The sequence below is a fragment of the Artemia sp. Qi Xiang Cuo genome, chromosome 1 (assembly GCF_049724085.1).
Source record: "Artemia sp. Qi Xiang Cuo chromosome 1, ASM4972408v1, whole genome shotgun sequence".
Taxonomy (NCBI): Eukaryota; Metazoa; Arthropoda; class Branchiopoda; order Anostraca; family Artemiidae; genus Artemia; species Artemia sp. Qi Xiang Cuo.
Window position 1 is genome coordinate 92,443,899 of NC_142794.1, and position 22,544 is coordinate 92,466,442.

General features: G+C 33.8%; 1 protein-coding gene across 3 annotated transcripts in view; it reads right to left on the reverse strand.

The window, feature by feature from the left end:
- The window catches only part of LOC148956924 (DNA (cytosine-5)-methyltransferase 3B-like), a 72,283-nt gene extending 52,088 nt beyond the window's left edge, over positions 1-20,195 (reverse strand). Inside the window, exon 1 of one of the 3 annotated variants that reach the window (XM_089087773.1) lies at positions 20,063-20,195. In XM_089087773.1, coding sequence (XP_088943899.1) covers positions 20,063-20,185 — 123 coding nt within the window. In that variant the 5' untranslated portion in view covers positions 20,186-20,195. Of the gene's footprint in view, positions 1-10,232; positions 10,449-20,062 lie in introns of those variants that run through there. The other 2 variants (XM_089087783.1, XM_089087779.1) reach the window with 2 other exon arrangements.
- Positions 20,196-22,544: the final 2,349 nt, after the last annotated feature.

Genomic DNA, 22,544 nt, shown 5'->3' on the forward strand with positions numbered 1-22,544 from the left:
ACTAATAAAGCTACCCCACCTCCTTTTCTCTCTGAAGATCTATCCTTTCTCAGGATAGTATATCCCGGAGACTTTATTTGTTGATTTTGGGTTAAATGAGTTTCCTGGAGGCAAGCAATATTACTGGAATTATTATTCATAAAAGATATTAGTTCATTTAGCTTATTTTCTGTGAGTGATCTTAAATTCCATTGGAGTATTGATATATGTTGTGTTGTTGATTTATTTTTCATATGGCTCTGTATCAATGTTCAGCTTTGTTAAAAGTAAAGCAAGATGTTTTTTTGCTTGAATGAGCATATCATCTGGGATGTAGATTTTTGCAAATTCTGCAATGATTTTTGTTTTCTGTAGTTGATGTATGTTCATGGCCTGAACTGCATTACAGTTTAGAAAAAAATAAACATATATTTGGGGATTGCATTTTTGGTTGTGCATCCTGTTTGTCAGTTAGGGGATTGATTCCTGGTAGTGTTTCTGGTTTGTTTCTTCTTGGGAGGGGGGCCAGGCTGACCTCATCTCACCGGACAAGGAGGCTTGTTGGCTTGGTGAGTCCTTTTCATAGGGATTTGAGCTAGGGGGCTTAGAAGATGGTGTTTTATATTGGGTGCTTAATGCATTTGGGGTGTTTGACTTGGGGGATTTAGTTGGTTTCATTACAGGCTTTATTTGGTATTGTTGGGCAGCATTTGCTTCCATTGCTGCAAAGGGGTATGGGATGGCCTTCTCTGTTGATATTTGGAGTGTTAGAGCTCTTTTCTTGTATGCAGGGCATAATGATTTATTTGTAGATTCATGTGGGCCTTTGCAATTGATGCATGTAGGCTGGGTGTTGTTGCAAGTTGTCAGCTCTTTAGGATGGAAAGCTTTACAATTACTACGCTCTTGGAGAATTTCATTGCATTTGTTTGTTGTGTGTCCCAGTTTGTGACACTTCTGACACTGGATAGGCTTAGGTTTGTATTCCTTGTGTGGTTTGATTTGCCCAAATAGGAATAATTTTTCTGGGATATTAATTTTTTCCTTCAGTGTGAATAAGAAGGATCTTCTAGTTTTTAGGCCATTAGAGTTAGGTTTGCCAAGTTGGGTAACATCCTCAACTGGGAATGTGTTTCCAGCCCTATCTGAGAGGCCTTCTTTTAACTCCTGAGTGGATATCTCAGGGGGAACATTATAAACTACTATTTTTGTTGGTGATTGTTTTGGGTTCCAATTAGATGCAATAATTGGGGTATTCAGAAGGGATTTTAGGTTAATTATTGTATCTGCTGATTTCTAATCTTCTACAGCTATTAGCAGATATCCATCACGGTTAATGTTAAGAGAGAACATTGATTTTAGCAATTTAAAAATTGCAACTCTTATTGCAGTGATCATTTTTATTTCAAAGGGGGTAGTAGGAGTAATTTTAAGGTAAATTCCTAAGTTTTTGGAGAGATGATCTTGGGCAGGGAGAGGGGAAATACTTTTAGTTGGAGAGATTTTTTCCCTTTTTTTAGATCTTCAAGAGAGGACCTCTTGAAACCCATTATCATCATTTATGGTTACATTAGCCCCTACACTTATCATTGTCCCATTCTCCGCATTGGAGCTATCATTTGAACTTTGAGATAGTGTGCTTGACCAGCCAAGATGGGTATCTTTCACTATGACACTTTCACTGGAATTTGATTTGGGGTCTGGCGGGACTTTTTTTTTTGCAGGACTTCTGAACATTGCCTATTGGAAAAAGCTTTAAACACAAAAAAAAACTAAAACAAGAAAGGATAATACAAATACACGAAACAGTCTGCACCATACTATGGAGAGGATAAACATCACAGTATAGCTCTGAGGATGAGTTGAGCAGGATTGGTTTGGTACCACTTCTGATGATAAGCGATAATTGTTCACAAGAAAATATTTAATTTTCTTATAAGGTTGCTGTTGCTGTTTGTTTTCTTCTATGAAAACAAACAGTTCATAGTGTTAAGCAGCTATTAATGATAGACTCACCTAACTCGTTACCATAATTAAAAACTTTACGTTCGAAAAAAATTGATAAGAGTAGGGTTTTTATACATATTGCATATACATAAATTTCATTACGTTTAATATCTACCTATGAAAGGATTCTACCCTCTGAATAAAAAGGGATTTTGATGGATTAAGGTATTTCGAGAACACGGAGCCTGATCTGCACAAACGTGGAATTTATGTTTTTGCCAGAAGACTGATCACGGATACGTTTCTATTTGTTGTTTTTTTTTGTTCTAGTGTCCTTTTTAAGAGACCGTAAAGATTGGAGGGCAACTAAACCTCCTCCCAAGACCTAATTCTTCTCTTATTTTGTTTTTAAATGCTATGATTTTAGATCATTTTGACAAAAAAAAATCATCGCCTTCAACTACCTACAAACGTATAATATTGGAATATAATATTGCCTTTTCATTTGAAAAGGCACTTGTTTCATTTAAAAAAGTTGGGGAAACAACCGAAAGTGCATTTTGTAGGAATGTGCTATCAAGTCAAATTTATAAAAAGTAATTAAGTATAAATACAAGCTTTTAAATGAGCCCTTAAACAGCTTTCTTTTGTTACATTAGCCTTCTAGTTTCTGCTAGTCAGTAGGTGGTTTATAAAGCCCTGTCTTCATTATGGCTTTTTCAGGCGAAGTCAGCCGAGTAAAAACAGCTTTATGCTCATCGGAAAACAAAAGTTCCTGATTAAATGTACTGTTTTGTGAAGTAAGGATAATGAACTTTATGTTATTGACTAAAAGTTTTTCTTAGCTGTCAAGGCTGTTTGCAGTATTTTTTAGAGCTGTCTTATCTCCCCTAGATCGGTGATAATTAGAAAGTATATTAAAAATAAGTTTTCAACTGAAACTAAGAAGTGACACTAAAACTTAAAACGAGCATACATTATTCCGTATAAATAAAAAAGATCATGGCAGCGTTGTTTCTGCATTAAATTATAATCAAAAATGAACAAAGATTAATTTTAAAAACAAAGTTTTTCCGAGGGAAGTACAGAGCGAAGTTGAAACTTAAAACGGACAAAAATTATTACTTCACAGCATATTTAATATATATTAATATAACTAGTACAAATAAACCAACTAATTATGTTTCCCTATGCTTTTAGGATTATACAAAACTAGCGCTTTACCGAAAATACAAAAGTCAAGTATAAAAAACAGGATTATTGATTTAAGAGTCAAAAATGAGTATGTATCCTGACAACACTAAACGAATCTATAAAGCTTTTCATAGTCTTTACCAATATAGAATCAATATTGGATTGATTTATCAAGCAGCATTTTGCTCTCACTAGCTATAATACCAATAGTGGGTAATATACAGTCTTAAATTGTAAGAAATATGCTTTAATATCACTTGAAATGAAGATCAAATAAGACATAATATGAACTCTGGAAATCCGAATATTTCTCTTTATAAAAGAGTGAATTTCAAGCTATAATGCAAATTATAAAGCTAGTCTATAGTCCTAATAATATCAATATCGCCTTACTTCGAACTTGTGTACAAACTAATCATGACATGTCCTTTTAAGACCCAAAACGAGACCCAGTCGTAGGACTGAGCTATTTTGCAGAACTGACACCAAATTAAACGTAAAATAATAAAGAAAATCCTAAAATGGATTTTTGCTTTATCTTAAAAGGGATTGATCCTAAAAGGGATTGAGAATATTTTGATTTTATAAAAATTGTTCTTCATTGGTTTGCTTTTACTGTACCATAGTCCTATATTATTTTGTGTTTTCAGTAAAGCGCTAGTTTTGTATAATCCTAAAAGCATAGGGAAACATAATTAGTTGGTTTATTTATACTAGTTATATTAATATATATTAAATAGGCTGTGAAGTGGTAATTTTTGTCCGTTTTAGGTTTCAACTTCGCTCTTTACTTCCCTTTGAAAAACATTGTTTTTTTTTAAATAAATTCTTATCATGGTTGCAGCAGCAGCTGCAACCTAGTAAAGAGCAATCCACAGCCCATAGTAATCAAAGTTGAAAAACGTGTTTTCAAAAAAAACTGTCTAGTGAGAAAAAATTTCCATTTGACACTGAATCAGGAATGGCAACTATTGTTTCAGTTAATCTTAGAAGTAGAAGTTTATTGCAAAAAGACATTTATGGTGATTTCAAAAAAGAGCCTGAAACCCCTTGAAAATGGCTTCAAATCGAAATAAAAAGTCCACCATTGGAATCAGCATGGTCAAAAACCTTTTGTAGGATAATTACAATCCCCCATCTTGAACATCAAGGAAAATCACTTTTTCGCATGGGTAGCACTGATCTGTCTCCCTTTTTTTCCAGGACTAGCGGTTTACCAGAACATCTTAGAGATATGTTTAATGACTCATTAAAAATCTATTTCTCACATCTACGTGCTTTTTATAAATTCCACTATCTGCAAGTGCCATATGGCACAAAAATGGCACTTTTTGTGCCATTTCTCAAGGGGGGGCTTGCGGGCTACAAAAACATCGTATACAGATGTTTAATAGTTCACATTAAAGCTATTTCTGATATATACGTTTGATTTATGAATTACACCACCTGCAACTGCCAAATGGCACTATTGATGCCATGTCCTAAGTTGAAAAGCTAAGGGCTAGTGCATGGGCGTAGGCAGCATATTGTCTAGGGGGGGGGCAGTTGATAGTGTGGTGGAGTTTTATCAACTGCTTTTTCCAAACCATCTGCTTTTTCAGCCATATCTAATGTAAATTTGAAGGTTTAGGGGGGGGGCACCTGCCCCCCTCCCTATGCCCATGGGCTAGTGGGCTGCCAGAACTTCTTAGAGAGATGTTTAATGGTTGATTTGAAAGCTATTGCTCATATCTACGTCATTTTATTCAGTTTTGCCATCCGTAAGTGCTAAATAGCACAAAAAATGGCACCTTTTGTGCTACTTCTTAAGTTGAAAAGCTTTGAAGTATAAAACAGTACCATTGTAATAATTATGGTCCAAAACCCTTAATTGGAGATTTACAAGGAACCCTCACCGTATACTCCCCCTCCCAGCCCCCTTAGTAAGTCTCATTAGTCCAATGGAAGAATTTACTATGAACTCTTTAAAATTTAGGAATGGTAACTATTATTTTGGTTTGTCTTAGAAGTAAAAGCTTATTGCGAAAAGAAATTTATGGTTATTTGTAGAAAGAGCAAGAAACCCCTTGAAAATGGCATCGAATTGAAATAAAACGTACGCCATGGGAATCAGCATGGTCGAAAACCTTTTGTAGGATAATTACAGTCTCCTACCTTGAACACCAAAGAAAATGACTTTTTTGCATGGGTAGCAATTATCTGTCTCCTTTTTTTTTTCTTTTTTTTCATGGATAGTAGTTTACCAGAACACATTAAGGAGGTGCTTAATGGATCATTAGAAAGCTGTATCTCACATCCACATGCTTTAAAACGCGTTATATTTGTATAAAGGCTAATCTGAAACTTATTAGGAACTGTAGTGGATCACTATTTTGTGTGTGTTTTTTTATAATAGTTAGCTTGTTGTATCATTTATTCAATTGAATCATGAATCTACGCCCTATATGATGAAAAATCCCTAGATTTAGGTAAAAATCACTAGTTTTAGAACGAAAACCACTAGCTAGAAAAAAAAATCACTAGGCAATTTAAGAAATCACTAGAAATAGTGATAAATCACTAGGGGTGGCAAGCCTGCTTTTCCTGCACACTCCCTTGATTTGAAAATTAGTGATTTCTTATTATATTCAATGTTTTGAATGATATTTTATTTGAAATTTTGTTTCTTCAGAGAGAGAAGGAGCAATTCTTTATGGCATCAGTGGCTGCTTTAGTAAATATGATCAAATATTTGAATCGAACAAGCTATCAATATAAATATTTTCCATTCACAACCTGAGGAAAATGATAACAGACTTACCATTTTTTGTTGGAAATCAGTCATTGAATCCCTAGAATTAATTTTTTCTTCAATTTCTGTACTTAGTGAATATGAGCTAGTTCAAAATATGAATGATGAATTGTTGAAAATTTGGTTTCTTATATGGCATAAGAAATATTGTATTCTAGGAAGTATTTTCAGTGCTAATTGCTAAACATCTAAATGTGACCTACTTTCTCCATATTCTTTAGGGAGTGTTTTCTGCTATTTATCAATTGTTTCGACAAATAGCGGAAATATATTGTTCTTTGATTTAAGAGGGAAATGCAATTTTTTGATAAGCTGAGTAGGGAAAGAAAAGTGGGGAAACTATTTATATAAAAAAAAAAAAAAAGGTAGGATGGTACATAGGATGCAAAGTGGTTACAGCTTCTCTTCATAAGGGTTTAAAATTGAATTCGCACCAAAAACAATTATTATATTTGGAAGAAACCTAAAAAATAGGCATTGAGTGGTATGTTCACTTGAATCATAGGTCATGTTCGTGAATATTTTCAACTGAAACTAAGAAGTGACATTAAAACTTAAAACGAGCGTACATTATTCCGTATAAATAAAAAAGACCACGGCAGCCTTTTTTCTACATTAAATTTTAATCAAAAACAAACCAAGATTAATTTTAAAAAACCAAGTTTTTCTGAGGGAAGCTACGAGTGATGTTGAAACTTCAAACAGACAAAAATGATAGCTTCACAGCTTATCTAATATGTATTAATAAAACTAGTACAAATAAACCAACTAATTACGTTTCCCTATACTTTTAGGATAACACAAAACTAGAACTTTACTGAAAACACAATCGTCAAGCATAAAATACTGGTTTATTGGTTAAAGAGTCAAAAATGAGTATGTATTCTGACAACACTAAACGAATCTATAAAGATTTTCATAGTCTTACACGAGTTTTGACATTAGTAACTTTCAGTATAAAATTAAAATTATCTTAAAAACATAAGCATAAAAATAAATATTTTTTAATAACCACAAAGTAATTGAACAGCATACAGAAATATTGGATGGATTTATCAAGCAGCATTTTGCTCTCACCAGCTATAATACCAATAGTGGGTAATATACAGTCTTAGATTGTAAGAAATATGCTTTAGCATCACTTGAAATGAAGACCAAATAAGACATAATATGAACTCTGGAATCCAATTATTTCTCTCTATATAAGAGTGAATTTCAACCTATAATGCAAATTCTAATGCTAGTCTATAGTCCTAATACTATCAATATGGCCTTACTTCGAACTTGTGTACAAACTAATCATGACATGTCCTTTTAAGATACAAAACGAGAGCCAGTCATTGGACTGAGCCATTGTGCAGAAGTGACACCAAATTAAACATAAACAATGAAGAAAATCCTAAAATGGATTGTTGCTTTATCTTAAAAGGGATTGATCCTAAAAGGGATTGATAATATTTTGATTCTATAAAAAGTTTTCTTAATTGGTTTGCTTTTACTGTACCATAGTCCTATATTATTTTGTGTTTTCAGTAAAGTTCTAGTTTTTTATAATCCTAAAAGCATAGGGAAACATAATTAGTTGGTTTATTTATACTAGCTATATTAATATATATTAAATAGGCTGTGAAGTAATAATTTTTGTCTGTTTTAAGTTTTAACTTTGCTCTTTACTTCCCTCAGAAAAACTTTGTTTTTTTAAATTAATATGTTAACAATGGTCAACTTGCATAAGTTACAACCCTAGCCTGGGGGCTATGGGGGGCTTTTCAACCCCTAAGTAATAGTTATTTGAATTTTGGACTATTTTGAACAAAACAGAGAAAAAATTCGCAAGGGGTGGGGGGGCCTGGTTACTTTATGACCGCTTTTGACTCTTAAAAAGGGCAAAAAAAAATTCCAATAGGCCACCTTCAAAGTATATGCAACCATGCTTTCCATAAAAACCTTTTATGCTAACAATGGGTAACTAGAATAATTTATAACCCTTTCCCCTAGGGCTGGAGGGGGGAAGGAATTCCAACCCAGAATCATTGTTACTTGAAAATTCAACTATTTTGAACAGAATATCTAATTCAAAATTCTGATCTGATACATTTGGAGAAAAAATGGCATGGGGAGACAGGGCTAGTTGCACTCTGATCACTTTTGAAAAGAAACTGGAACTTTCAATTTTCAATCAAATAAGCTTTCTCCATAGTGTATATGATCACACCTTCCATAAAAACCTGAAGTGCCCTGAAACATAACTTATAACCTTTGCCCTGGGTTCTGGGGATTGTGTCAACCCTGATGACTTTGTTATATCATCTTTGGACTACTTTGAAAAAAATGTTGAACTCAAAATTTAGAGTAGATAGATTTGGGGGAAAGAGGGCATGAGGGAAGCAATTTGCCCTATGATCACTTTTGATTCTTTAAAAGAGAAATAGAACTTCCAATTTCCAATCCAATCAGCCTCCTCCAAAGTTTATACAGCCAGGTTTTCCATAAAAACTCATATGCCCCTGGGGAATAAGGTAAATACCTTGACTCCAGGTTTTGCAGAGCTGTGTCAACCCTAGAGGCATTGTTATACAATATATCGACTATTTTGAACAAAATAGCCATCTCAAAATTTTGGTCAAATTAATTTGGGTGAAAAGGGCAATGGCTAGTTGCCCTCTGATCATTTTAGACTCTTAAATTCAAACTAGAAATATCAATTTATAATCACATGAGCACCCTCCAGAGATTATACAACCAGCCCTTCCATAAAAACCAAATGTACCCTGGGGCACAGCTCACAGCCCTTGCCCCCAGGCTTTGGGGGGCTGTGTTGACCCCAAAGTTTTTTATTATCTGATCTTTGGACTATTTTGAACAAAATGGCTATCTTAAAATTTTGATCAAATGCATTTGCGGAAAAGAGGGTGGGGGGTCCAGTAACCCTCTGATCACTTTTGACTCTTACAGATGGAACTAGAACTTTCAAGTTCAAATCAAATGCACCCAATCTGAAGTATATATGATCACTCCTTCCACAAAACCTTATATGTCCCTGGGGCATAACTTTCATTATGTGTCCCCGTCTTCTGGAGTGTTATGTTGACCCTGAAGATTTTGTTATCTGATCTTTGAACTTTATTGCACAAAATTACTATCTCATAATTTTGATCAGATGCATTTGGAGAAAATAGGCCATGAGGGGGGGAGGGTCTAGTTGCTTTTCAATTACTTTTGATTCTTGAAATCAAACTAGAACTATGAAGTTCCAATCAAATGAGCCACATTTGAATTTCATACTTCCTTCCACAAAAACCTTATATGTCCCTGGGCATAACTTTCAAAACATGCCCCCAGGTTCTGGGGGTTTGTGTTGAATCCAAAATTTTTGTTATCTGATCTACAAACTATATTTGACAAAATGGCTATCTCAAAATTTTGATCAAATTCATTTGGGAGAAAAAGATGTTGACTAGTTGCCCTCTGATCACTCTTGACTCTTAAAATCACATTAGAACTTTCATTTATAATCAAATGAGTGACCTCCAAAGATTATACAGCCACCCTTTCCATAAAAACAACATATACCCTGGGGACACAGCTTATAACACTTGCCTCTAGACCCTGGGGGGTTGTGTCAACCCCAAAGTTTTTGTTATGATCTTTGGACTATTTTGAACAAGCTGTTTATCTCAAAACTCTGATCAGATGCATTTGGGAAAAAGAGGGCATGGAGGGGGGGGGGATTCTAGTTGCACTCCCCCCAGTCATTTTCAATTTTTAAAAAGGGAACTAAAACTTTCAATTTCCAGTCAAATGAAACTCCTCCAAAGTTTGTACAACCATCCCTTCCATAAAAAAAAACATATAAGCCCCTGGGATGTAACTTACAACACTTGCCCCTGGGTCCTGGAGGGGGAGGAGGTGTTGAATCTGAAGTTTTTGTTATCGGATATTTGAACTATTTTGAAATAAATGGCTATCTCAGAAATTTTTATCAGATGCATTAGGGGAAAAGATGGTGTGGGGAGGGGGGTCTAGTCACTCTCTGATCACTTTTGACTTTTAAAAATGGAACTAGAACTTATAAGTTCCAATCAAATGAGTCCCATCTGAAGTTTATGCAACCCTCCTTCATCAAAACCTTATATGCCCCTGGGGCTTAACTTTCAACATGTGCACCTGGGTATTGAGGTGTTGTGTCAACCCTGAAGTTTTTGTTATTTGATCTTTGAACTATTTTGAACAAAATTGTTATCTCATAATTTTTATCAGATACATTTGGAGAAAATAGGGCATGACAGGGTGGGGGAGGGTTTTAGTTGCCTTCAATTACTTTTGACTCTTAAAAATGGAACCAATGGACCAAAGTGATATTTGCCCATTCTTGGAGTCCTCCTTCCACATTCCTGGACAGTAACAGCATTGAGCAAGTTGGAGCATTGGTCTACCTTGGATTCCTTGTTGGGGGGAGGATCCAACCATGAAACTGAAAGGCTTATTTGACTGGTCTCTGCCAGCTTTGCCCAGCATGCTACATCACTCTGGAATTATTGAAGCATGAGACTAACTACCAAATTAGAGTCTATGAGGCAATTTTCAAAATCATTCTCCTACATTGATGTGACATATAGTTGCCAAATCTAAAAATAGTAGGAAACTAGATATCTTTGATCACAATTGTCTCCATTGCATTCTATGTTTTCAGCACCATGAAAAAGCTTCTGACAAGACAATCTGTGAACAATGAAAACAAACATACGCAGTCTCAATAATTCTAAAAAAAAAACAAATGTTCATGTCTCTTAGCTACTATCTATGGGGTGAAGACCACTGATGCATCTCAAAGTCCTCTGTTAAAGCAAAGATGCTAAATGATTAGAAATATGGTAAGTATTTTGATTAACAGAGTATCAGATAGCTTAGAAACAAATTTACTTCTAGAATCAGAATTTCATCCTGAATCCAAATATGAAATTTGTTTCCATTACAAATTCAATTTTAACCTAACATAACTGAACCTATCCTTTCCAACTTTATCCAAATATATAGCCCATATTATATATTTTCTATGCTTATTGATTCTCAATTTTGTCACTGTTGATTCAACTTGAAGGTAAACCAGTTTTAACAAGATTGATGCTAACACAGGCATATAAGTGGTATCTAAAATAAGAGAAAATGGTATCATCTTGGTAAATATTGAGTAGTTCATTTTGTTGACCTAGAAATAAAGTAAACATACCAACAGATGCTATTTTTTATGCTCTTTCTAAATATAATAATTGCTTTTCTTGTAAATTCAGTTTTAAGCCTTTTTTTGTACCCTTGAAAATGATAATTTCTTTCTATATTTTATCACATGTAAAGGGTAAAAATATTGGTTTCAAACTAACTGTTTCATTATAAAATCTTTTGTTAAAGTTATATAATCAACAAGCATTGATTTTTCACAGTTTAGTTTGATAAAAATTTAAAAAAAATTCTCTATTTTTCTATCTGCCATGTTTCTTCTTTTGGCTTTGATATTTTTCAACATATAGCTGAAACACCAGTTTTAATTGGCCTAACAAATTAAGAACAAAACATGGCAGGTTTCTTTTGAATTTTTTAATTCAACTTAATCTTGACAAATCAATGTTTGTGAATTATACAACTTTTAAAGAATGGGTTTATAATGAAATAATAAGGTTAAAACAAAGGTAAACTTTTACCAAATCATATTATTGAGTTACAAATAAAGTGAATATACCACTTGATGCCTTCTTTTATGCTCTTTACAAATATAATAATCATTTTTGTCAGAAATAAATTTTACCCAACCCCTATTTATACAATTCAGGGTATATATTTGCACATTGGGGGGGGGGGGTAAATTTTATTTCTGATGTAAATAAGAGGTAAGTTTAAACTTTCCCCCCACCCCCCTCATGTGCAAATATATACCCTGAATTGGTATATATAGGGGCAGGGGCTAAAATTCATTTCCAACAAAAATGATTATTATATTTGTAATGTGCATAAAAAAAGGTATTGAGTGGTATATTCACTCTATTCATAGCTCAATAATATGATTTGGTAAAAATTTACTGAAACAAATATTATTTTTACATCCAAAATTATGGAATCAAATCATCATTTTCAAGGGTCCTAAAAGGGCTTAAAATTGAATTTGCAAGAAAAACAATTATTATGTGGTATTCAGAAAGAGCATACAAAATGGCATCTAGTGGTATGTTCACTTTATTTGTAGGCTAAGTCAATAATATGAACTGCTCAATATTTACAATAATCTTTTGGGGTCAGTAAATGGTCTAGAATTGAATTTACAACTTACACAAATGTCACATTTGGATTCAGGATGAAGTTCCGATTGTAAAAGTAATCAGTAGATTTTTACCAAATCATAATATTGACTTATAAATAAAGTGAATATACCACTAGATGCCTTTCTTTATGCTTTTTCTAACTATAATAATCATTTTTGTTGGAAATAAATGTTACCCCCACCTCTATATATACCAATTCAGGGTATATATTTGCACATTAGGGGGGGGGCGAACTTTATTTCTGATGTAAATGGGAGGTAAATTTAAACTTTACCCTCACCCCCCTAATAAGCAAACATATACCCTGAATTGGAATATAGGGGTGGGGGTAAAATTCCTTTCCAACAAAAATGATTATAATATTTGGAAAGAGCATAAAAAAAGCATTGAGTGGTATATTCACTTTATTTGTAAGTCAATAATATGATTTGGTAAAAATTTACCAAGTAATGTTGTTTCTTAACTATCTAAATACTCTATTGATCAAGATATTTACTGGAAATAGTGCCATGGAGGCCAGAAGAAAGACAGGTAAAACAGTAAAAACAACATAAAATACTTGGAAGCTTCTGTCTCTTCAGTCTGCTCTAGGACAGAGATGTGCTCTGGGACTCCACCCTTTGACTATTGGAAAAAATTAGTTTATAAGCTTATATAGAATGGTACTATCCAATCTCCTTATAATAAAAATTATTTTAGTCATCTAGTTGGAAAATTTAACCCATCTGTATAGGAAAAATCTAAATTTGCCAACTAGTTGACTAATAACTTCACCCCAGCAAAACTGTCATTTTCCAACTAGTTGACTAATAACTTCTCCCCAGCAACACTTAAATTTGCCAACTGGTTGACAATAAATGTTGCCCCAGCAAAACTTTCCTTTTCCAACTAGTTGACTAATAACTTCTCCCTAGCAAAACTTTGCTTTTTCAACTAGTTAACTCGTAAAGTCTCCCTGGAAAAACCTAAAATTTCCAACGAGTTGACAGTAATTGTTGACCCAATAAAACTTTCCTTTTCCAACTAGTTGACTAATAACTTCTCCCCAGCAGAACTTTCATTTTCCAACTAGTTGACTAATAACTTCTCCCATGCATACTCTTTCTCTTTCTCTCTCTCTCTCTCTCTATCTCTCTCTCTTTCGCTATTTCTGTAACACTTTTCTCTTTTCAAACTACTGTCTTCCTATTAGTGGCTTATATTGTTTTTGTTTGTTTTTTTAGGCAAAGAAAACAGATTCATCTGCTGCTAACTTAGCTGCGCGAGCAAAATCATCATTAAATGGCTCTATTAGCTCAAAATCTCCACTTTTGAATCAAAATCAAAGTACAGAACCATTATCTCATTCGAATGGCGTTTTTATTGAAATTCGAGTTAATGATTACAATGAAGTCAGCACAGATTTGCCCTCACCTAGGAGTATTTCTTCAAAAGATGTTGATAGAAATATGCTTGTGAAAAGTGAATTTAGTAGTGATATTAAATTTTTACAAGAATAAAATTATATTTTTCAGTTTATTGCTGTAATTTTGTCAAAGCTTGTTACTATTCAGTTACAACTTCTGTCTCTCTCCCTGTCTCCTTCTTAATGGGAGATGTAATTTGAGTTATATATTGGGCTTTGAAGCCAGGGATTTTTTTTATTAATTCTCAGGATAATTAGTCTTATAATACCTGGTCCCAAAAGTCAGATTGAATTTGTCAAAGCTTGGAGGGTTATTCCTCCTGTCTGTTAAAGAAAACAGATGCATATTTGAAGTTTTGTTCATTTCTATCTTGCATTTAATGGACATAAATTGTATATGTTCCTTCATTGATCTGTCTTTGTCCCTTTACTGGTGGAGTATTTTTGTCTCATTTTTAGAATTTGTAATTAATTTTTTGGTAAAATTCTACTTTAGCTACTTTTGACTATTTTGGAAAGGGGTTATGTTAAGAAAATGAAATTTTCAGGTATGGGTCTAATGGATAGAGTATGTCCTGGGAAGGACATATTTTGAAGTACCTACCTCCACCCTTTCTCCCTCTAGAGGGTCCTGACCTTTAATGACCTTTAAAATCTGTGTGTTATAAAAGTGAAACCTTGCAAAATAGATTATCTTCTTAAATGAAGTACATCAATAATTTTTTCATCTTCATAATTTTTCTGAAACCTAATTTATAAGTTTTTAAATAGATATAAATACATTTCCTAAATTTTTGAAAAAAAAACATAAATTTGCCAACTAGTCAACAAATAACTTTTCACCAGCATAACTTTTCTTTTCCAACTAGTTGACTAATAACTTCTCCGCAGAAAAACTTAATTTTGCCATTAGCTGGAAAGAAACATTACCCCAAAAAACAATTCATTTTCCAACTAGTTGACTAATAATTTTATAATTTATTGTGAATAGCATAAAATATGTTAATAATACAGATTTTTTTTCAAATATAATTATCACTATTGCGAATATTCAGTTACAACTTCTGTCTCTATCCCTGTCTCCCTCTTAATTGGATATGTAATGTGAGTTCTTTATTGGGCTTTGAAGCCAGGGATTTTTTTTATTAATACCCATGATAATTAGTCTTTTCTAATATCTGGTTCCAAAAGTTAGATTGAATTTTTCAAAGCTTGGAGGGTTTGACAAAATATGGGGAAGTTATTCCTCCTGTCTGTTAAAGAAAACAGATGCATATTTGAAGTTTTTTTCATTTCTATCTTGCATTTAATGGACATAAATTGTGTATGTTCCTTCATTGATCTGTCTTTGTTCCTTTGCTGGAGGGATATTTTTGTCTTATTTTTAGAATTTGTAATTAATTTTTTGGTAAAATTCTACTTTAGCTTCTTTTGGCTATTTTGGAAAGGGGTTAGGTTAGGAAAATGAGACTTTCAGGGATGGGTCTATGGGTTAAAGTATGCCCCAGGAAGGTATTTTCAAGTACCTACCTCTACTCTTTCTCCCTCTAGAGGGTCCTGACCTTTGATGACCTTTAAAAATCTTGTGTTATAAAAGTGAAACCTTGCAAAATAGATCATCTTCTTAACCGAAGTACAGCTATAATTTTTTCCTCTTCATAAATTTGCTCAAACCTAATTTATAAGGTTTGAAAGATAAGTAAATACATTTCCTAAATAAAAAAAAAAAAAACATAAATTTGCCAACTAGTTTACTAATAACTTCTCCCCAGCAAAACTTTCCTATTCCAACTAGTTGACTAATAACTTCTCCCCAGCAACACCTAAATTTGCCAACTAGTTGACAATAAATGTCGCCCCAGCAAAACTTTCCTTTTCCAACTAGTTGACTAATAACTTCTCCCCAGCAAAACTTACTTTTGCCAACTAGCTGACTAATAACTTCTCCGCAGCAAAACTTAATTTTGCCAACTAGCTGGAAAGAAACATTGCCCCAGAAAACAATTTATTTTTCAACTAGTTGACTAGCAACTTTTCCCCAGCAATACTTTCTTTAACCAACGAGCTAGAAACAAACTTACGCTATCAACAGTTTTGTTACCCATATATTTTGGAATTAAATTTTCATCAGAATAGTTTTTTAGCTAACGACGTGACGTAAAGAGAAAAAAAAAAACATACTGTTCCCGGTCCAATGAAAATTTACATTATTTGCTTTTAACAAATGGGCTACAGCTAAGGTAAATCAAACAACTGAATTTAGGAGTAAATAGTCTTGAAGATAGTCTAACAGTTTTACCCCAGGTTCACAGAGATGCAATTTCACGTAAAAATGCACATTTTTGTGAAACCTGCCAAGTTCCATTCATTGTCTGATGTCCATTTCTGCAGTTATTCTAACATACATATATACATATATATATATATATATATGTATATATATATATATATATATATATATTAGCCTATATATTTCACGTGATTTTTTTTGGAAGAAGGAGAAGAAGCATTATGATGGCTTGATGCTTGCATTGAAATATTTTAACTCATCTGTTTAAGTACTTCGAGGTGATAGATGTTGTTTTGACTGATGTACTAGACCAGATTGGTGTGAAGAATTTTGCATTTTTGCTGCATCCATTTTGCCTGAGAAAAAACTGGATCTGCGTGAACCAAGGTTTTGCTCAAGTACAAAATTTTAGCTGTCAAATCAACTGGGATATTGATTAATTAACTGTCCTTCTTTTTTCTCGCATTTTACAGTGAGAACTATTTCACAGCTAGTCTTTTTCTTGCTTAAGCTGCCTTAACTAATGCTCTCCTAAAATATTGACCTTGGTTGGGTTGCTAAGACCTCCAACTTCTGTCAACAAAGACTATGCAAATGGGTTCGCCTCTCAGTCGTCCCTCATTTTTTTTTCTTTTTTAATTTTTTTTTGACAAAAAAAGGGGTATTAAAATTATTTCCAGGAAGTCGTCCAAAAACTGGCTTCTGTGAAGAAGATTGTAATAGAGCAGAAATACTTAAAGAAGGCGGATACGTAGATGGAATGCGATTCTCTACAAGGAACCATATAAGTGAAAATCAATAGAATGAAAATTGACGTTCCCCAAAACTACATTCGAACTATTAAGGAAGCAATGAAAAATTCTGCGCTGGTTGTCACACTTTTTCTGATACCCTTCCAGAGGAAAAGAGATACTTAACCCATTTCTGCTTTATTTCAATTGAAGCTGGTTAATTTTGTTTTTGTCCTGTATGTCAAAATTTTAGGCGAACTAGTTAAACTAGGAAAAAAATTAAACTAATATATTTCTATTTATTTCTCAGACAATATACCAAGCGCTGTGCTTACAGCTTCAAAATTCAAAAAGTGATGGGTTTTTTTTATTTCCTGAAAAAAAAATATGGTTTTGAGATACGAGATTAGCGCGCGAGACCGTATTTTAAAAGCCCCTTACCCTCAGGTGCAGTTTAAAAATAAACTGCACATTTTGCCTGACATCAGTAATAAATATTTCATATGCTGCACGCACTGTTAGTCTCTAGCTTAACCGTTTTTTCTGATTATTATGGGATCAGCCCAGAAATTTGTTTCTTTTAGTCTATCTTAGCTTCCAGTTCACCCTCAAGAGACTGACTAGTTCTGCAGAGGTTATCCAGTTCTCTTCTTTTTTAGACAAAACGCAAACTTGCTTCAATGCTTAGCCCAACTTGAATACTAACAAAACCTTAAAGAACCATATCAAAGAAATCTCATTTATTTACAATGATCACAATTCAATCACAGATCAAGTTTTGACTAGAGTATGACTTCTACAAAATTAGCATATCAGCTTTAAATGCCTTGCTTTGCCAATGCAAAAAAAAACTTTTCTCAGTCAGAATTATTGAAGACACCATCCCTGTTGGTAACTTGTATACTGAGTGCAAGAATTTGTGCCTCAGAACACAACCCCAAAGAACACTTCCGTAGAGAGAGGGTGATGACAAACTTTTTTTGAAATGATGCTGAAATCTGTTGAGTTAAAACTGAAATAGACGGGTAGTATTTGTTACATTGAAGACTTAAAGAGGAGAGAAGTAGTAAGGAAAGTGAGTAGATTCATATCTGCGGACTTGGGCTACTGTGCAATATTATTTTTTTCCTTTTCAAAAAAGTTTAAAACATTTTTAACAATTGGAAAAAGAAATTAAAAATATTATAAATTACAAAATAGAGTAACAATTCTGTGGTGTTTAGCCAAAAGGTGATAAATAAGCTATTTGGCAAAAATGAGCTACAAACACAAAGGATTTCTCTCCTCAAGATCTGCAGTTTGCCTAAGACTGCCTAAGAATAAATACTGGTGTAATTTTTAGGGTACTAAGTCTAGTTTTAGCTGAGCTATAACAGCTTAGCTGTTATAGCTCAGCTAAAACTGTATATACTGTATATAACACTGTATAAAACTGTATATAACAGCTTTAGCTTAGCTGCCTAAAAGGGATGAGTGTTTTCTTCCCTTAAAATACTTTTTTTTGACAGTAATTGGTTCCTGCTAGGACCTGATCAAAGACAAATTGCTCAAACACTTCACCAATTTGATGAAAAAAGCTGCACCGAAGAGTAAAATAAAGCATGAAACGGTTTATCTTAGGCGAGTAATAAATGCCACCTTCACTTATAACCTTAGACTAGTACTGAGCTTGAACAAGCGTGGATGAAATGTTTCTGCAGCACTTTTGGATTAACAAAAAAAGAGATCGATGGTTTTATTTTTCGAAAATGACAGGCTATGGTTTTACCCAGACTCCTGCTACCACTCCACACCAACCAGCTCAAAACAGGTCAACTGAATTGAGATAGAATTTATAAAAGAGCACATAAAGTCATTTCCATCTTTTGAATCACACTATTCACGTTCACGTTCATCAAAAAAAGTGTTTATCTTCGAATGTCAACATTGTCAAGATAAACGATTTATATCAGAAAAAGTGTAGTGTATAAAGACAAGTAGCCAGATCCCTATCAATATTCAAAACATAATTGTATACACTATTTCAACCTGTGATTCGAGCCTCCAGCGAAAGATAAGCAAAGTTTGTACGAGCATTCCTTCCATAAAAACCATATATTCCCCCAGGACATAACTTAAAATACCTGCACTCGGGCCCTGGGGGGGGGGTGGTTACCCTGGAGTTTTTGTTATATGATCTTTGATCAATTTTTAACAAAAATGATATCTCAAATTTTTATTGGATGCATTTGGGAAAACAAGGGCGTGGGGGAGGGGCTAGTTGCCCTCTGATAACTTTGGACTCTTAAAAGGGGCTCTAGAACTCTTGATTTCCAAACAAATGAACCGCCTTTGAAGTTTATGCAACAACTCCTTCCATATGAAGTGCCTCTGAGGAAAAAAATATAAATAAATACGGTAATAACAACAAAACATTTGAGCTGTATGGCCTTTACTATAGGCAATGCTATAGTGTTGCCTCTGATAAAGGGATTTCACCTTAACCAACTCATCCTAACACAAAAAGCATATTATTACCAAACACTACGGTATTTACCTTATTTTCAAGAGCCTGCAGATCTTGATTTCAGCTTTTAAATACTTTTTGCAGCAACAGCACATTGCAGAACTTGAATCACAATTCTTTTCTTCTTTAAAAAGGCTTGATCAGACCACAGAAGAACCAGGCAATATTTTGAGTGAGTTTAGTCAACTAGTTGGAAAATTAATTGTTTTCTGGGGCAATGTTTCTTTCCAGCTAGATGGCAAAATTAAGTTTTGCTGGGGAGAAGTTATTAGTCAACTAGTTGGAAAAGGAAAGTTTTGCTGGGGCAACATTTATTGTAAACTAGTTGGCTAATTTAAGTGCTTCTGGGGAGAATTTATTAGTCAACTAGTTGGAAAATGACAGTTTTGCTGGGGTGAAGTTATTAGTCAACTAGTTGGCAAATTTAGATTTTTTCCTATACAGAAGGGTTAAATTTTCCAACTAGATGACTAAAATAATTTTTATTATAAGGAGATTGGATAGTACCATTCTATATAAGCTTATAAACTAATTTTTTCCAATAGTCAGAGTGGATATCCATGTGCTCTGCCATTGAACATGTGTGCCCAATAGAAGACTCCTGTTAGTGATTTTATAGATACTAAACAAAGTGAAGCATCACCTAGTCCCCACCAATCGTAAGTTCAGTAATAATAGGCTAGGCTATTTGCTTCAGAGGGGACAATAGTCTATAATACATTTAGTCTGGGCTAAATTCAACCTGGTTTTCCATCATTTTAATTTTAAAATTTGATAGCTTTAAAATTCCCAAGCAATATCTTAGCCTATTATTAGACTAACCCATCCATAATTGGGCAATATACAGGCTAAAAAACTTGGTAGGCCTAGCGTTATTTTAAAACATGTGCCTAATTTCGATTTACCTTTATTCTTTTAGACTTTTCAGAACCATCTTTAACATTTGTTTTTGGGTTCCTATAAAAACCACTGGTACCTTCTCCAGGGTCAGTACTGGCTTGCTTTGCACAAGAATGTGTTTTTATCATTTTTTGAGCCTTTTGATTTAAAAATTCTTTTACTATTTTCTTTTCCATTGCCAACTTTGTTACGAGGAGGTTTGGAGCAGCAATTAGCCGAAATAATAATTATAGAGAGCATAGTCAAAGGCTAAAAAGAATTGTTTACGCAGACCCAAAAAAGAAGGTCATGTCTAGTAGATTATTTCTCCAAGAAATTTAATCAGCCTATTGGAGAGAATTTTAAGTGCAATATCTGAAAAAAAGATATTGTAGCAAAGAAAGATGACTAGTTTTTACACTAGTAACACTGATAGAGAATCAGTGTTCTTAATCTGATAGTGAATAATGTTCTCGATATATTAGCAATTATTTTTTTTGTCTCCTCTTTAGACCCTCTTGGCCCGACGAACAATCGCTGAAATTTTACTTGCATCGAGATATGGCTAATTGTAGAAAAAGCAAAGACGAATAGTCCGAGTGATTGAGAGGCAAATCTGGGACAAGGCCTTTTAGGATGCCAACTTTGTTACGAAAAGGTTTGGAGCAGCAATTAGCCAAAATAATTATTATAGAGAGCATAGCCAAAGGCTAAAAAGAATTGTATACGCAGCCCCAAAAAAGAAGGTTATGTCTATTAGATTATTTCTCCAAAAAATATAATCAGCCTATCGGAGAGAATTTTAAACGCAATATCTGAAAACAAGATATTGTAGCAAAGCAAGATGACTAGTTTTTACACTAGTAACATTGATAGAGGATCATTTTTCTTAATCTGATAGTGAATAATGTCCTCAACATATTAGCAGTTATTTTATTTGTCTTGTCCTTAGACCCTCTTGGCCCCACGAAAGATAGTTGAAATTTTACAGGCATCGAGACATGGCTAATTGTAGAAAAAGGAAAGACAGACAGTCCGAGTGATTGAGAGGGAACTCTTGGATAAGCCCTTTTAGGATACCAACTTTGTTACAGGGAGGTTTGGAGCAGCAATTAGCCGAAATAATTATTATAGAGAGAATCGTCAAAGGCCAAAAAGATTTGTTTACGCAGCCCAAAAAAATGTTATCAATATTAGGTTATTTATCCAAGAAATATACTCAGCCTATTGAAGAGAACTTTAAGCGCAATATCTGAAAACTAGATATTGTAGCAAAGCAAGATGACTAGTTATTACACTAGTAACGTTCTCAATATATTTTTGGCAATTATTTTTTTGTCTTGTCCTTAGACTTTCTTGGCCCCACGAACAATCACTGAAATTCTTATTCTCCAATCAATCCGGTAGGTTTTTAAACTTTTCACCCCATTATCACCACCAATTGTTCACAAAGAATTTCCCTTAACAAACAATTCTGTTTCGGCCGTCCTTAAAAAGTACTGTTAGGTCTCGTCTTGCTTGAAATTATTCACCAAGTCAGCATCAAGCCGGCTTTGACTATAAATTCAGTCGTTTGCTTCTTTTTTTTATGGTTGTCCGATTATATTGCTGTCCCGATCAAAGCCGGCTGTCCAAAAACGATAAACGATCCGCTTACAAAAAATGCTGCTGGCAGGGTCTCTGATGCCAATTATGACGATGCTTTAATTAAAATTGTCAGATAGTAATTCGAAACAAAATAAACACCTTTTAAACGGAGAAAATAAACGTCTTTTCTATTCAAAAGCAGCGATCCAGTTCACTTTTTATTTTCTACGTTTTATTTACGATTTTTGTTAATTTCATTTAACTGAAAAAATGGATTTACATTGTCTAGACAATGTGGTGTTGCAACAGCCCTGTGTCGGCCTCGCTAACATAAGAAACGCGAAAGGGGAAAAAACACATTTAAAAATACTACTACATTGACTTTGTAGCCAGTTGAACCATGTACGTTTTATTTGTTGGAAACTTTACGGATAATAATTAAAACACTATCTATGGAGCTTATATATCACATTTGCATCTACTTCTAATTTTCCAGAATCTTGTTGGTGCGGCTGTTCTTTACTAAAATAATTAGGAAACTACTTTATTGTGAAACACTTTAATTTATATTCAATTTGCAACAATGTGAAGACAAATTTGCTTATCCTTAAATACATCAGAAAGAAATGAAAGGTAGACAAATTGATTGTGATTAGCCTAAAATGCTTATCAAAAATATTCCAGAAAAAGTCTGAACCTCAGCAAGATTTCCAATATACGAATAAATTTCGTAGCTTTCAAACCAAACTCCGATACCGCACCGTTTTTCTTTCAGTGGTGAATAGCTGATATTTAAGGGAAAATGCGGTGGGCCATGCCGCGTCACCGATCTTTCTCCGACGATGTGCTGTCGACTGACACCGATTTTCCTTATTAGTTAGGAGTTTCAAATTTGCTTGAAAAACCCGAAGTGACGTATAA